The 18,029-nt window shown below is 35.8% G+C and overlaps 1 protein-coding gene across 1 annotated transcript in view; it reads left to right on the top strand.

The window, feature by feature from the left end:
* MS3_00010254 (uncharacterized protein) overlaps window positions 1–10,698 on the top strand; it is a gene marked incomplete at both ends in the record, with an annotated part of 42,522 nt that extends 31,824 nt beyond the window's left edge. Inside the window, 11 exons of the mRNA XM_051218612.1 lie at window positions 2,353–2,497; window positions 2,534–2,623; window positions 2,681–2,750; window positions 3,045–3,137; window positions 5,868–5,932; window positions 6,914–6,968; window positions 7,910–7,987; window positions 9,384–9,529; window positions 10,186–10,314; window positions 10,361–10,498; window positions 10,546–10,698. Of these exons, the coding sequence (XP_051075577.1) occupies window positions 2,353–2,497; window positions 2,534–2,623; window positions 2,681–2,750; window positions 3,045–3,137; window positions 5,868–5,932; window positions 6,914–6,968; window positions 7,910–7,987; window positions 9,384–9,529; window positions 10,186–10,314; window positions 10,361–10,498; window positions 10,546–10,698 (1,162 nt within the window). The remainder of the gene's footprint in view (window positions 1–2,352; window positions 2,498–2,533; window positions 2,624–2,680; window positions 2,751–3,044; window positions 3,138–5,867; window positions 5,933–6,913; window positions 6,969–7,909; window positions 7,988–9,383; window positions 9,530–10,185; window positions 10,315–10,360; window positions 10,499–10,545) is intronic.
* Window positions 10,699–18,029: the final 7,331 nt, after the last annotated feature.

The raw sequence follows: 18,029 nt of genomic DNA, 5'->3' as shown, positions 1-18,029 counted from the left end.
ATTTGGTGAAGGAGGATAGTGTTGGGAAATGTGTGGTTAAAATTTTGAATATCATTGATTTCGATACACAGCCGAGTTGTTGATCATATACAATTCGGTGACTCAGGTAGGTCCGTTCCAATTTGAGTTGTTAACTCAAATATTGATAAGCAAGTTCTAGACCACACAGAGTCTCTGTCAAATACACAGTCTGACAGAAATGTAATAAAGCTATAGAGAAGACAAGGAATTGATTGTAGAAATTCAGATCCCAAATTAAGCTGTGGTGGTTGCGGTATCGATATGAACTAATGATTCCCTTGTACTTCATGACTGCCTCACTTCGAATTCCGAATGCAATATGTTCGTCTGTGCTCACCTAGTTGTGTTTGTTTCTATTTGCGTGATTTCGGGGATTGTTAGTTAGAATGATAAATCAACAACTTCAAATTGTCACACAACCTTTTCAACATTAGATGAATTAAAGAAAATCGACTAAACGAAATGCATCTTTCCGTTGTGAAATTTAATTTCTAAGGGTTTGCAACCGTTCCCATGGTTGTGCTTCGCAATGTAGTTGCGCATCAAGTACACTTATGTGAGATAATTGACCAAATGCTTACTATTGAGATAGTGACAGAGACTCCGATTTGTTAATCATGTTTGCAATTGTTATTCAGTCGAACTTAATTCGAGTCAGTTACAGATATTATTTGTTATCTTAGTGAATGGGATCATCTAATCCGTATACTTTTTATTACTGAACATGAACTCTCTTCATACTCAATGGAATTCAATGAATACTGAATAAAATAATTTATAAACTTGAAATGTTTATTAAACCTAATCATCAAGTTTCAATCGACATGAATGTGGACTTATCCTATGAGGAGAAATTGACAATGATTCTATGAGATTAGTTCACTATTCCAATCAACAGGATTTCCATGGATATCAATGACTGATCTAACACTCAGGTGAATTCTTATCAAGCCTTAGTGAATAAGTTATATGATTACATAAGCCTTCTACTACTTACACTGATGATAGTTTTAATAAGAAGAACCAATAGTCATGTGATAACAGATCACATATTAGTGATACAATTTCATATACAAATGAAGATAATTGTAATGCTGATGAGCCGTTCATTCAACTACATATTGTAATACACGAGGATGTAAAATGTTATTTATTGTCGAAAACATTTTGAAGTGCAGAATTCACCTTCACAATACGAAGGATTACTCTTTGCAAATATAATCAAAACATAAATAGTCTTAGTTTCTTTCACTGAAATTACTATTCATTTACGAAAGTGCAGACTGTTATTCATTCATCAATAATTAATTCATTATCACAATTGATTGATCACTGGGTGGTGATCAATGTCATGTGTGTCAAGTCCTTATAATTGGTGCAGGTCAAATGCTATCAACCACGTTCCCATGTGGCCACCAGTCTAGATGACTCGACACTGCGTGCACTATTGTGAGATTTGATAGTGGTTGGGTGACACGGGATTGAATACGTCAGGGAGCATCAGTTCCCTGAAGATTACAGGTACACCTTGCTGACGAGTGCCAAGTAGCTCGAAACCCGGACCCAGGGTTTCCTGTCGACTACCTCCAACCACCATCTAATTAATTCATTATATTTAGCGTAGACTAAATATACCTTGGACAAATATAACTGATGTGACTTTGTTCACAAGTTACAATTCCACATTCAACAATGATGGAATCGTCAGATATAACTGATATGATTGAAATAATATTCAAATGTAAAAAAGTAAATTTAGACATCCATTCAAAGCAGTTTGTGCCAATATTAATTTAATCAACCAAACAGAAACAATGAATCATTGACAATAAATTCATAGATGATTATTGAATGCAACAGAATGTTTGTTCGTGAATATATGAGCACACATTTTGAAGCAAAAGTTCACTAATCACTTAGTGAAGTAAAGGAATACTAGTGATATCCAAAAATGGTTATCATCAATAGGGGTGAAGAATTTTAACCAACAGTGGAAATGGGTCAGCTGATATGCGTCAATAGCTAGCTAGAAGAATACTGCATAACGACGTGTTCATCTACCAACATGATGATTGGTTAACAATGATCGTATGATTTTATGAATTTTGATCGTCTAACTGATCACACTTTGAACCATCCAATCAGAAAGAACCAAACTAACACTAAAAATTCTATATAAACTCAACAAGATCTAAGAAGAATTATTATCGTTTTGGACAATATGATGAGGTGAGTGTTGACTGTACAGTTGAGACAAATGAGCGTGTTATATGAATTTCAATGTGATGAACTAATGAGATAATGTTGTTTTGTTCATCTGAACTATTTCAGATATACTTTTTCATCTGGCCAGTTCATACTGCTCAGTTTGGTCATCGTAATAATTTCAACATTTTTTGATTGTCATGAAATTTGTGAGAATCGTGAACTAGAGGGTTATAGAAAATTAATTTTTGAAAACGACTCACATAAATACGTAAGTAATCGGTCAGGTTCTTATACAAGTATTCAGTCTCACCAACATTACTATTTCGAGACAATCCGCCTTAATCAGCCTCTTCCAGTTGAAAATGACAGGTTTGTAAAATTGGCTGCTTACGAGGTGAGTTGATCTCAGTTTGTAATGAAGGTATTAATTCATATGTTTGTATATTTTCAGGAAGTCCCTCCGAAATTCCCGTTTAAATTCTACGGCCCAGACGTTAGCTCACTAAAGATACAAGCTGATGGTAAAAGAATGATTTTATTCGAACAAAAATTGTTACTGAGTTTTGCTTATTCACACTTCATTCCATGAGTCAAAGATTTTTTAAATTTCTTCAGTAAATTAGTTCTATGCTTTTTCTAACATTCAAAACTACTACTGATATCATATTTTGTTCACCTTGTAAATAATTTGACGCCCCATAGGAGACTAATCACAGTTCATGCAATTGATTTTAGTCTTAAATTTCTTTCAAAGTGTTTCATTAATTCACTACAGATTGTCAATCAAGTTTCATGTTTTCATTCAATAAACACAGTTGAAATAATACTGAACGAACAAGGAAGAAAAGGAGTAATTACAACTTACATAATGAACGATCGTGACTCTGAATCTGAGATTCTGCATGATGGTGAGTCCTTCTATCATTCAATGATATTTTGTTTTTTTCCATTTTACATGAATGATTCAGTACTTGACTTGATCATTTCATAAGAGCTGATCAGTACACAGTGATTATTTTGTTTGTGGAATTTATTGCCCTAAAATTTGTTCACAACGCGTACTCATTAATGTCCAGTAGAAGCGTTAAATAAAACTGCGATTCACTTCAAAATAGGCACAAATCGATTGCGTAGAAATGATAAAACGAATGATGCGATTGCTCAAGTGAAAATTATCTGCTCTTCAGTCTGTTCAAGCTACCATGGAACGGATATCTCACCACTGTGACACTTCGTGGTAGATTCAATGAATCGAACTGATGGCCGTTACAAAAATAAGCGATGTTGTATGGGAAGTCAGTTTGGATTATTGAGACACGTGAAATATCGAAATATGTTTGATGTCCTATAAATCTTTCCCGTCACCTACTTAGTTCTTAAAAGTTTAATGTCTCTTGTCACTATCTGTAGACCATCGAATATCCAACATTTTCCTGATTATCATATTCGTATGATCATGATGTTAGAACTCATGCACTTTCTCTAACTTTCAACCAACTAACGACCATGGAGAGTTTGCTAGTACAACATGATTGATTTGAACGAGAACACATAGAACATAAAAATGAAGTTAATTCATTTTGTTCAGTAATCGGGATTAATGACACTCGAGTGGCATTTCTGTATAATAATCAGTTTAACTTAGAGAACACTGTTCCATTGGAATAACTGAATCTCAGAATATGATTTTGTATATGAATTGTCATGGAAGCTATTACCGATGTCTCATTTAACCAAAAACTTTAAAACCCAACGTTTGAGAAGTAAAATATTCTTCTCAGTTGGCGATATTGAAATGTTCATCAAGTTGCTGAAATAATAATAAGGATCTTTGAAACTTCTTTTTACTTGAATCGGTTTATTTAAATCTTGAAAGGAAGACGACAAATCGTGTTCAAACTCATTCTGTGTTGAAATGTATGTTTGTTGCAAAGGAGTGGATATTCGTAATGCTGATATTTGAACACAACTTTCATTCATTTAATTATTTCAGAGGACTTATTAGCTGTCAGAAAGCTTTATCATCGAAACGTTGATGGCAAAAGTATGTATCCATTGAATAATTGTTTGACCACATGTGAAATATTAACACGTACACCGTCATTCTCTTTAATTACTCCCACGTTTTCTGTTAAACATGCGTAATTGAATTCTTTTCAAAAACTGACAGAAGTAATACAGCGTAGCCATTCGGAAAAATTAGATGGGAAGTAAATGTGGAACCCACAGTTCGTTTGAACGCATTGATCGAAACTCAAAGAACAGTTGAAATAAGCACGAACATACTAAATTTGAGGAGTAATAAATAGATTATTATGAATAGATCAAGTTACAATCTCCTTCCACTAGTGGACAGACGAATACAGAGGTTCAGGCAGGCTTTAAAGAAACGTGATGAGAATTCTGTTTATAAAAAGAGGTACATCTGTGTGCATTGGAAAGCCATTTCTGTGAACATCACATTCATTTAAACACTTACTCATTACACAGTCATTCTTATATATTATTCTTTAAAATATGAGATTGTTAAGAGAATATGTAATAAACTATTCACTTATCATCTTTAACAAATATTATGGTCAGAGTCATCTGATCTACTCATTTACCAATGTGTTGCACAGAAAATTAAACTGTCAAGTTTTATTTCTAAACAAACGCTCCACATCTCACGTCAAGTTTACTTAGTGTCGATTGTTTCATGAATAAATGTACAGAATATTGCATCAATGTGAATATATCCGCAAGTATCAGATCTAATTAGAAGCTTGATGATTAAATGTTTCAATATGAAAATAAGGGTGTATGGCAAACTCGGAAACTACACATGCTCGTTTTATTTACATGATGTTCTTACTTACTTACTTGCTTACTTACATGCATACTTACTCAGTTACTTGCTTGCCTACCTACGGCTTTTGATCTTCGTGGATGAGTTGAGGCCACCCACCAGCACTCTTCATCCGAGCCTGTCCTGAACAACCCTTCCAGTTCGTTCCAGTCGCTATTAATCCTTTTCATGTTGTTTCAATTCTCCGACGTAATGTGTTCTTAGGCATTCCACTATTTTGCTTCTTTTCACAATTCCAAGCTAGTGATTCTCTTGTGATGGAGTTTGGTGATTTCGGCAGTGCATTTTATATCCACTTCCAACGTATTTTCCTAATTTCTTTTTCATCTGGAAGATGGCTTGTTCTCTCTGTTGCTTATTGTACCCGGCTAATGGATGTTGAGACAATAATTTATAAACACTTGCTCCTTCTTGATGGTGGTTGTAGTAGTTGTCCAAGTCTCAGCTCCGTATATTATAATTGTGTTGACGTTCGTTTTGAAGATTCTGACTTCGATATTGGTTTACAGTTGTTTTGAGTTTCATATGTTCTTCGACTATAGGAATGCCGCCTTTTCTGAGCTATTCAAGAGTTCCGTGAAGTATTCTATCCATTTGTTCCTTTGTTCTTGAATCTCAGTAATTTTCCTGCCTTCCTTGTCAATGACAGCTCTCTCTGGTTTACTAACAGGATAAATATCAGCTTAAATAAGATCACTTTGTGAGTAAACAAATACAATGTCACATCTGACAATAACACGCTCATCATTAATACCTCAAATTTTAAATAACAACAATTTTCTCTTTGCAGGTGTTACATTAAAAATGGTTTACGTGATCTATCGGAATGGGAAGATATCTTTATATTATGAGAACGTAAGTTGCACAATTGAATATAACCGTCATTATGTTTCAAGCACTTCAAATTATTCTAAAACTTCGTGTATAACAATACTGCCGAATGCATCAAGATACACTGAACACGATAGGAAGAGATCAATATTTTGTAGTGTTCACACTGACTTAATGGAACTACTAATACTCCCTTAGTGACACACTTTATTCTAGCAATTTTGTAAAAACAGTGAATAACAAGAAGCGAATTAGTATCAAAAGAAATTCTGATGTCTTCGCGCCGATTAAGTACCCACAGTCTAAGTTAGAGTACTAAAAGCGAAAGGTTATATATTGTCAAGCTTAGTTACGCAATCTTAAAATCAGCTGTTTGAAAAGTTCGCTCTTGAATGATCTTTGTGATAAATTGTTCAAATCTTGATTGTTTCTCAGTGTATAATTCTTCGAATGTAATTATTTGCTAGTTCATCCATTCGGAATTCAGGCAACCAGGAAGTGTTCGTAAGATGAAGGTTTCGTGTATGTTGAACTGAATCAATTTTGATTGTTTCGAGGTAATCAGAACACATTGTGGAAAACATTCACCAGGGAAATGAACGCTAAAGGGTCGAAATGAATTCATAAACACAATCACAGCACATGACAACAAAGTCACGTGCAGCAACATTGCAGTTATTCACAATCACATTTCTATCAACCGACGTGGATATCCATCTCCCAATATATCGCCTCATTCCATGGTAGAAAGATAGATCGTTCATCTAACTTTTCTGAAGTTGACAATTGAGGTGAATCAGAATATGTTTGTAGACTAGATGGAGCGTAGTTCTAAGAGAAATGAGCAAGTCATTGTGCTGACTGTGGGTGTTATTAGTTGATTTTGTGTACGACAATGCGAATGACGACATATTACTTCAGTTGTTAGGTGATTTTAATATAGGTGGTTGCGTGTTGAATAATAGTTTATTCAGTTCTTGACTCAAACATCCACTACTTTTTTAGGTTCCCGTGGAAGTTCCGGCACCGATCGTCGGCATTACAACTTATTGCGAAAGAGGTAACAAATGTCATTTATTCTGTTAGAATAATGTCACCATCTGTTTTTACCCCATTTTCAGTATGTCCACATAGACGTTTGCTGTAATCTGTCAGAGCGTTCAAATATATCTTTCTGACAGTCTACACTTATCAGTTGTTTTGTGTGTTAAATTGCTCAAAGTGTCATTCATATGTTCAGGAAAGTTGTGCGAACTAAAATCGGAATACTTTTCGTAAACTCACTCTTCATTCGTTACTGTTTATTGAAAATTCAATGCTATTAAAGTGTTTACACATCTTGAAGCAAAATCATGATTTCGCAACCATTATTTTACCCACTCATTCACTGTTCAATTATTCAAACGTGCACGCCTTGTTCTCATACTACTCAATACAAAAGGAAGCATATTTTGTCAAAAAGGACTCATAGTTGTTTTACACAATGCTGAAACTTCACGCTACGCTGAAATGATCGTATGTTGTTGAAAGATGAAGCTGAGTTCCAAGGCAAGCGTTTAGTGTAAGTGATTAGGTTGGATGCAATCTTTAACGTTTGAGTATGAGAAAGTGCATTAAACATTTGATCAACAGCTACCTGATGATCTGTTGCAATGTGTTGCTGAGCCGTTTCACAGTAAACCTCAATGTTGATGATTTGTGAAATTATTTCCAACGAGTTAAACATATTTTTTAAAGATGTTGCACTGACACCCTTATAACACAAATCAGAAACTTAACGACATCATTTTTCATTTACTGGTTAGACGATGATCACTTTCGAAACCAAAAGTGATTTAAAGCATATTTCGTGAGGATGCTGTTTAACCATCATTGTATTCATGACAAGATATTAAACTGTTTCTTATTTTGATTGCTCCTTATACGAGCAAACACGTTGTTATACATAAAATGGAAATCAATATTTTAAGTGTCTTCTTCTGTAAATCTTATTTGAACAAGGAAGAATATACCCTGATATGATTGTTACTGGAAAATGGATGAAAAATGGAACTTTAGTGGAGTATGAAGTTTCCGGAGGTATGTTCAACCTTATTTTATCACAGTTGACTATTCTCACACTTGGTTGCACAATTTCTATTTCATAAAATTGAAGAGTTCATGTATAATTTTGGTCAGTTATTAAATGATATTTAACCATCAATCTCAACTCTCGTCACATCAAACGTCTATTCACTGTTGAATATTTAAAATGATTAGAGACACATTTTAAACCACGACAAATGTCATCACTTTGATGAAATTTACTTAGACAAAATGCTACAAAACGATAGATCAGATGATATAAGTCGGTAAATTGATTTCGCATTGATTTGGCATATTTATTTGCTTCTCATTTGGAACATATGATAGTGGATTTCCACGAGGTATTGAAATCGCATAGCACACTAAGAAATTGTAATTATGTTGGATGGAATAGCATAACATCCAGAATCTCTAATATATCGTACTCGACCGATAGATTGAGAGTACAGACAACTCACGCGATCTGATTACAATTTATCATAGGCCGTAGATTTTTATACAGCATCAAAAACACTGACGAGTTTCTTGATATTGAAATGCTTTCTTTCTCGTGAATACTTGAGTGAATAACCATAAACACTGCCCGGTTCATCATGTGTTAGACTATTGAAATAACATTTCGACAACTGAGAGAATTATTCCATAATCTACTGTTCAGATCGACGTCAATATTCGTTGAATAAAGTGTTATCTATTATGGATGAATCTTTCATGATCTAACTAGACTGACGTGCTATCTGAAAGCACACAGGTTATATAGTATGGCCATATAGTTTGAAACTTCCCACCACAGTAGATTAACTGAAGTCTGTTCAAGAAAAACGTCAACGATGAACTGATAAACAATGTTACTTTCCTCTTTTTTGTTCGATTGCTTTCACGTCACTGAAAATGTATTTTCTGTCTTTCAACAACTGACTTTCTTGCACCGATTTCCAAGTAGTCTGTTTGAGTGAGTTTTCAACTTAATTCTCCACTGCTCATATGTAGACGTGGTATACAACCCATCTTTCAGTCATAAAACTGACATCATGGAATGAAATTCCACAAACATCAAGTGCTATACGCATGCTGAACGCTTGACAGCACAGTATGTACATTCCTGAAAGTTTACAGTCAATGAAATCCACGAAATTTGCTCGTCAAAACTCATCGTTCATTATTGAACGTAGTTTTGTTCAACATCAACATCATGTCGTGAAATGTGAATGACATTGAAAGTGTACTGAATTTCGCATTGCGCAATATGATGACAAACTCACAGTGAATGAAATAGTCACTGAACTGCGAAATTACCATAATATTATTGAGTTATAGTTACATGTTTTGTAGTTCACTGATGTTTTGCTTGATAAATTGAAATGCAGTCACCTTATTATTTTCACCAAAGATTGTCCGGAACACAAGTCGACTAAATTATGTAGAGGCGCAACAACACCGAACAAAACGTGTATGTGGTGTGATCATGCCAATATGTGCATTACCAGTAATGATAAGGATACTCACAACTTCAAAGTCAATGTTTGCCGGAATAAAGTAAGTAATCGGTAGACTTCACAGTTTGTATTCAGTATCAGCATATTTGTAAATCTATTTACTCGGAAGAACATTTCACAGCATTGTTTAACACTGATGCCTGGAAACATATCAATTTTCAGCTCATAGAATGTGAACAGATTTCCGATATCCAATATGAAACCGTAAATCTACGGAAACTATTGAAACATACCGATGAAAACAGTTTGAATGATAAAGCGTAATCTGTTGAAAATCATGTAGCATGATTGAGTGATAAGTGCAAGTTCTCAAAACTCTCATAGTTCAAGTTCAGAATAAGTATTTCTGATTCCTTGTTGAGAAATGTGTATCCTGTATGAACTGCATCAATAAAACCGACAGTTATACGTTTGTTGATTAATATTTAGATTGTGATAAAATATGACATCCAGGAAACAAATTTCATCACTCAAATATTAGTCGTTTGTTGATTGTAGGATAATGTGTACTTATCACATTGACTGTCGAATCGGTAGCAGATATCTTAAATCAATACTCATTGATCACACAGTACAGAAGTAAATTATGTAACTATTAGTTGAATTCACTTGTGTCAACAATACTGAAAATACTGTATATTGAATGATGAAATATTTAATATTTGGTTATATTGCCACTATTTCATCCTTCTGAAGAGCTCGATTGTCGACGTTTCTGGAGAACAAGCACTTATCGAAGAAAAAGAAGAAACAACTCCAACAGTAAATGAAGCTGACTTAAGAAATGAATTGGGGCAAACTACCAAAAACACTGAAACTCATTTGGTAAATATTTGATATTTGGTTATATTGCCACTATTTCATTCTCCAGACTAGCTCAAATATCAGCGTTTCAAGTAGACCAACACTTATCGAAGAAGAAGAAGAAGAAGTAACAACTCCAGCAACTACTGTAGACGACCTAAGAAATGTATTGAGGCAGAATACTGAAAACACTGAAACTCATCTGGTAAATATTCGATATTGAGTAATTATTGTACTGTTTTGCCTTTTCAGAATGTGACCACCGAAACGACTGAAGATGAAGCGAAAAGAAGGTCACGCAACTACTCGTATATAGTTATACCAGTGGTTGTCACTTTCATTGTTGTATGTACTGGCTGTATAACAGGGCTATGGATTTACAGAAAGAAGAAGAGTGTGTCATGATTCTTACGTTAAACTTATGTAAATTTGTTCGTAGAATATAAAATATGGTTTTCTGTATTTATGTGATTGTTTTCATTCGGTGAAAACTAATTAGTCTTACAAGAGTTTACAACATTCCACTTGTGAATCAACAGTATCGTGTATACGTGATTATGTGACATTTGCAATAAACAATCAATCCGTTGTTAATGTCCAGTTTGATGAAGTCTCACCACTGAAAAGTATCATTTGTAATTACCGACGTTCGTTGTTTGAAACTGAAATGTCGAAATACCGAAATAACATTTAACGATACAGCTCATTCCTCCGTTATTCGATTATTCACTGTTTAGTAAAAGCTTGATGACAGACTGTTTTTAATTAGGTGTTATGAATGCTGATTATGAAATAATTCTAGAGGATTCAGCTGATACTCAAGTAATAATCAGAAAAGATATGGGTTCAATAAATTAGTAACAGTCCTGCCGACAGATTTTAAAACAAGCATACTGTAGTGTTAATAATCGAAACTAGTCTCATGGAAATATGGGAAAACATTCTACAAAATTCTATTGGTTGTTATAATGTTCTCGTTGATGTTATATGTGCATCGCGTGCGAGTAACCTCGTTAGCTGGCTGCACCTGAGATACTCAGACTCAGTGTCGTTTACATCGAACATCGTTGCATCACCCCCTGAGCTACTCAGTATGGATAAACACAAGCTTCTACGCACAGCTTCAATACACTATAATAAGGTGAACACAGATTTGATATATGTTTGTCCTGTGGCAAACTGCAAACTACAAAATACTAACATAATCTATCCAATGTTGTCACGATTTAAATATTCGGGATCACAACAGAGATATGAGTTCATTTAACCAATGATGATAACAAACCCCAGTAATAACTCCTAATGGAATTAAAGCTTATGATCATACTTCACTTTTATCCACAGTTCTGAAGACGATTAAATTTCTCTGTTAGTTCGTTCCGTAATTTCATTGTTGACATAGTCTATATAACGTCAGTCATTTTATTGAAATTTCGATAATGCAATGAGAAGACGTAGTTTATCAGAATTATGTGATATATTTGCGCAATACATTTCGAACAATCTGATCACACATCATCTACTTGTTAAGAACATTTATATATGAAAAATTAAAAGGTCAACTAGACAGGTTAAGGGTAAGTCATAACAAAGGAAAAAAATATTAAAGTACACAAAAACAAATGTGATTACCACTCTGGATAGTAAATGAGTGATTTATTGAAAGCTTTGTGTTTAGAAAGGCACTAACTGCACTTGTCTTCTCTAGCTTTCCAAAAAGATTCAGATGCTTTGATTAAACATTTCATGGCTGCTTGTGTTAAGTACTTTGAAGAGATAAAAGTTCGTTCTTTGAAATTTAATTCCCGTTTGTTGAAGCAAACACGCGCCACAGTTGAATCTGATAATATTCCCAGTCAAGTTAAAACTGTTGATGTTTGTCCAGGTGATCTCGTAAAACATCCCATGATCGATGACTTACTACTTTATTACGTCGTATGCTTGAGAAAATATTTGACACTAATCTAAATAAATGTTCATTTTATCTATCTGGTTTTGAGTGTCTTTGATAGTAGTCTGATGTTTATGATTCCAGACCAGACATGAGAGAACAAGTGCGACAAGTGTTCAAATACAGTACATTGAGTTGTGCTCATCACGTTCTTCTCAACCTCGTACTGGTATATGCCGGACTACTAGAGTGCGTAACAAGCTATTCAGGTGTTAGAAGTCGGCTTTCTGAATTCCATTGTTTCCGGTCATCACACACGCATACACACTGTGAATTTACACAGAATAATCGATAACAGAGTGTTATAGAAACACATGTGGCAAATGTATTTGTATATGGAATAGATGACAGATCTTCTCAACCATTAGTTTTCTCTGACCGTCAAATACTCTCCAAAAATTGATATTCTTTGATGAAACTATTGTTTCTTCATCCATGTGGTAATCATAGTTACATTGAATTTATTTCCGCTCAGAAATGAACGTCACTGTCCAATATGTAGAGCAGGTTCTAAAGAAATCGACATTTTTTTTACTGTCAATAATATTAGCTCCAAAAATCACCGGCAATTATAACAGCTAATTTATTTCCAAAATCTGAGTCACCACTTGTATTTTTTTTGCCAAAATCCCCGTCGCCAATTGTTATGACCTTGAATGTCTGACTTTTCGATCACACGATTTATCTACCAATCCGAATACGACTTTACGAATCTTCACACTAGGCCAACCAATGACGTTCAACCGGTGTGGGCAGTTTAGCGTCCTTATTGGTCTTATGTCCTACGAGCCCTTCCACTTGAGTCCAGAATACAATACCAGCTTCCGAATATGAATCGAATCGTTTATTTCATGCATACTTGGTTTATATATCAATCATACAGACCGCAACGTACCATAAAATAGAAAATAATATTTGTACACAAATAAGCCCAAAAAGTGGCTGTGAATGTGGGAGGCAGTAGTTAATAAACTGAACATAACTTAAGAACCGTAAATCGTACAATGATAAATTATAGGCCAAAATAAAGCTTGTCATAAGAGGGATATAAATATACATAGTGTAATTGTTGAGTAGTTATACAATAAGAATATTAGTCCATGAATAGTCCTCGGAAGTTACCTGTAATTTAATCTCCACTCGGATATAACACCTCCTGTCCTATTTCTCATTCAGAATATAGCTCAAGATGATTCGACATCCAAACCAGTCTGTAGGGTTGCCTACTTATTCAAGTCTGTTACTTCTAGTGATGCATAGCTCGCAGACAAGAATCCTCAAACACAATCTCTCCTACACCTTCTTTTCTAGTTCTATCCGATTTTTGTCAATTCTTCTCATGTCTGTCTTCATTTTTCAGCGTTATGTGTTCATTGGCCTTCCTCTTATCCTTTGGAAGTGAAGATTCCAAGTGAATGCCAGCCTTGTGATACATTTGACTACGTTCCTGGATGTGTGTCCTACCCACTACCAGCGCTTCCTTCCGATTTCTTCTTCCGCTAGGATCTTCTTTGTTCTTTCACAAAGTAGGCTGATGCTGATAGCGTCTGGCCAAGGGATCTGATGTATTTTGTGTGGACAACTGCTAATAAACACTTGTATCTCCTGGATGATGGTTATCGTAGTTCTCCAAGTTTCCAACCCATACAGTAGAACTGTCTTGACATTTGTATTGAGAATTCTGACCTTAGTGTTGGTTGACAGTTGTTTTGAGTTCCAGATTTTTTTCAGTCGTAGATATGCTGCTTTTGCTTTTCCGGTCCGCGCCTTCACATCTGCATCACATCTACCGTCTACATCAGTGATGCTGCCCAGATACGTTAAAGTTTTTACATCCTTCAAAGCTTCTCCGTCAAGTGTGATTGGATTGGTGCATGTTATGTTGTATCGGAGAATCTTGATTTTCCATTTGTGTATGCTGAGACTTACTGCTACTGAGGCTGCTGCTACACTGGTCAACCTCTGCATTTGTTGTTGTGTGTGCGGTAGATGAGCCAGATCGTCGGCGGAGTCAAGATTGTCCAGCTGCATCTTAGCTGTCCACCTTTGAATTATGTAAACAATGTCACAGACATTTTCACTTCTGTGAACGATCGGAATATTTTAGAATTTATACACTGATCTGTTCTCACGTTTAATTTGATGGTTATTATACGAGATTTTAACTACCCTGGTGGAAATTAGAATCCCAATGGAGATCAGTCACGTGATGATTGGTAACTAGCAACACTGGACACCCACTACTGATCACAGTGAGTTCACACTCCAACAAAAAACAATAGTGAATTAGACCTAGTATTCTGTTGATTCCTTCGTATTTCAGAGCAATTTAAATTGCTACATGTGGTTAGTAACTTTGTTTGTAAGTCATGAAATAGGTTTACTCAGGAAGCAGTTTATTCAGTCTTTATAAACGACTGTAAACAGATATGCGATTTGGTAATGAGAAATTAATTCCCAAGTGGATATTAACAAGAAATGGAAGTAATGAATTGTTCAAAGACAAAATTGTGTCCTGAAACAGTTCAATATCATAATTATTTTATAGACTTGAATGAAGTTTATTTTTAGCTCACATCATGAACCGACTTTCGGTTACATAGACATTGAAAAGTATGACTTATTAAACAGAATTTTGGTGGTGATGTGGAATTCTTAACGAATTAACAACTGTGGTGGACCAGACAGGTATGAACGCGAAAAGTATAAACGAAGTTACTAAAGATCATTAGTAATATTAATATATACAGTTAATTGTTACAAATACAATAAAAATTTTGGACGCTACTTAAATCGACCAAACGTTGCTTGTTCTGATTGGGTCCGGTAATGTAAATCCACAATTATAAATGCTTGGTGGTTCTGAGCAGGTTGGCGAACTCTCCAGTGATATAATCCAACGTAGAGTGAGATATACTCCAATTACAGTCTATAAATAATGATAATATTTGATTTAGACTTCAGTTAATTCAATCACAAACGAAGATAGAACGAGAAGTGTGTGAGTAGTAATGTATTTGTTAGCCAGCAAGAATATGTCACGCTATGTTAGAATCACAACGGAAAGTGTGTTCAAGATCATTTACTAAAACAGCACTTACAGTCATTTAATGTTAAATATACATACAGTGAAAGGTTGACAAAATAAATACAAATAACATTGAAAACTATTTACAAAATAAGGTTGTCAGGCCTATCTCCACACAACTATGACTTCCACACGGGTCAATCTTTAGACCAGAGATTCGACATCTTGTGATTTATATTCGTAAATTCAGTCAGATGGCGGTATTACGCGGTTGTCGTTCATTGCCACAGATGATTATTGCCAAAGTCATGATGGCACACTGCTGAATAGTTGCATACTTGAATGAAATAACAGTGCAATACTTCTAGGTTTAAAGTGGCTTTTGACCTGAAGCTAGCTTGTGATACAAACTATTAACTGAATAGTTGTAGTGACGTACTTTTGTCAAGAAAACGCGATCGCTGCAATGAAACCAATTATTATTATAACGAATTTTACAAGGGATTGTTTTACCGTACTCGTTTGTTTAACTGCACTAAGAACATACATTCTTCCGCTGTTTGTGACCTTGCACGAAGTCGGTTACGCTTAGTAGTTCCACTCGTACTCCTGTGACACGATCTCGGTATTCCAAAGATATCACGAGATCGCCAACAAATACGTCTCCTATACAGCCATCAACTGCCGTGTGATATTTTGCCCAAGATGGATCTTATCGGTGAGATTGGCCTGGTATCTGCTCAGGGTTTATACACACAGCCGTTGTTATGCTCCAAACACTCCACACACTCCCTCTTCAACTCCGAAATGCACACTATTTTTGTGCATGAAATTGTGCTGATAAAACGGCTACTTAATCAACTCATGCTTCATAATATCCCCGGAGTCATCTTGCTAAACCTGTACAGACTGGGTAGTCTAGCGAACATGAAGCCTAGTCAATCCAGACTGCTTAAAGTAGTATTCAAATCTTCGAATGAACACGACCTAATTTCACAGAATGGACACAAATAAGAGGGTTTAAGAGTTCTTATCCGAAAGGACTTGCCGTTTACAGACCGCGTAAAAAGACGGGAAGCCGAAAGAGAACTACAACATAGGTTAGACTCTGGCGTAAAGAACATAAAAATTGTAAATTTTTGGGTTGCAAGGCTTCGACAGAGGATGATGCCGAAGCCACTCCAGGTGAAACACGAGGCCACTTAAATAGGCTTCGGATCTGTTACACTCATCTCCGAAGCTTACTCAATAAGCCATCGGAACTAGGTGTACAGATTGACTCTACAAAGCCAGACATACTCACAGTCATAGCAACCTGGTTGACACAGTTCATAGATAGTATGGAAATTGATTTCAAGGGTTTCATGTTAGTAAGAGTCGACAGAATACAAAAGCGTAAAGGGGGATGAGCGGCTCTGTTCATCAGGAATGCTATCCCATTAGCCATCATCGACAGTGTATTCCATGAGAGTGGGACGTGCGAATTAGCTAGTTGCCGCTTGAAATGCAAGGGACAAGAGCTGCTGATTGGCTTGGTGTATCGCAGCCCAAGCTGTTAGGTAAGTGATTTCCTGCTAAGCAGTCTCAATACTTGATCACAAAGTGGTCGACATCTAATCCTAGGGGACTTTAATGCACCAGCGGTAGACTGGGAAAATCTGTGAACTGAATCGTCAGAAAATTCCTTCGAGCAGGAACTAGTTGATGCGGTTATCACATGTGCTCTAGTGCAACATGTGAAAGAAGCGACAAGGTACGACCCGGGTACTGGATCATTCTTACTAGATCTTATATTGACTCACTATGTGGATGATATTGCGAACCTCTATTACGTGCCATCCGCAGGTAAAAGTGATCATACAGTTTTAATTTTCGACTTCCATATAACAGTCAATCACGAGCACGCGTCAGCCCAATACAGAATTAACTTCTGTAAAGCAAATATACCAGATATCATGCACTCATCATCGTTAGTAGATTAGACAATAGACCCAGAGTCCTCAATTAAAACGGCTTGAGACGAATTTCGAAATTTATACTTAGGAGTTAACACACCCCATATTCCTTGGACTATACCAAGGGGCCGAAAAACTTGTGCCTCGACCCTCCGTAAGTCTAGAAAGCTGTACGAAGAGAAAATTTTAAAGGAATCCATTGAATGCCCTAAACTCTAGTATTCCTATATAAACCGAAAGACAAAAAGGAGAGGAAATATTTCTGCTCTATGGGGAGACAGTACTGCCGCGTCATTAGTGGAGGATGACTTTGGTAAAGCTCAATTGTTCTCGAACTACTTTAGCAATCCTAGACTACTTAAAGAATTATATAACTTCGTTGCGAACCCTTTAAGTATATGCTTTAATCTATCCGTATCGCAGGGTCGTTTACCAAAAGATTGGAAAAACGCCATGGTAAGTCCTGTCTTCAAAACAGTTACGGATCCTTTCTGAGAAGCGGCATGGTTTCAGAATAAGTAATTCTTGTCTCACTAGCTTAATAATGGCTCGTGAAAGCTGATGCGCTCTGAAGGACAAAAAGTTACCTGTAGACGTAGCCTTCATTGATTTCGTCAAAGCTTTTGACAAAGTTCCGCACAACCGGCTGTCATATAAGCTAAGAAATGTCAGAATTGGAGGCAATCTATTGATGTGGATAAAAGACTTCTTAGTTAGGCGTCAACAAAGAGTAAAGGTGAACTCAAAGTTATCGAGCTGAGGAACTGTGTTTAGTGGATTGCCCCAGACTACAGTTTTGGGG

This window comes from Schistosoma haematobium, chromosome 1, assembly GCF_000699445.3.
Source record: "Schistosoma haematobium chromosome 1, whole genome shotgun sequence".
Taxonomy (NCBI): domain Eukaryota; kingdom Metazoa; phylum Platyhelminthes; class Trematoda; order Strigeidida; family Schistosomatidae; genus Schistosoma; species Schistosoma haematobium.
The sequence above is the reverse complement of the archived record's forward strand: the minus strand, read 5'-3'. Positions and strand labels throughout refer to the sequence as shown.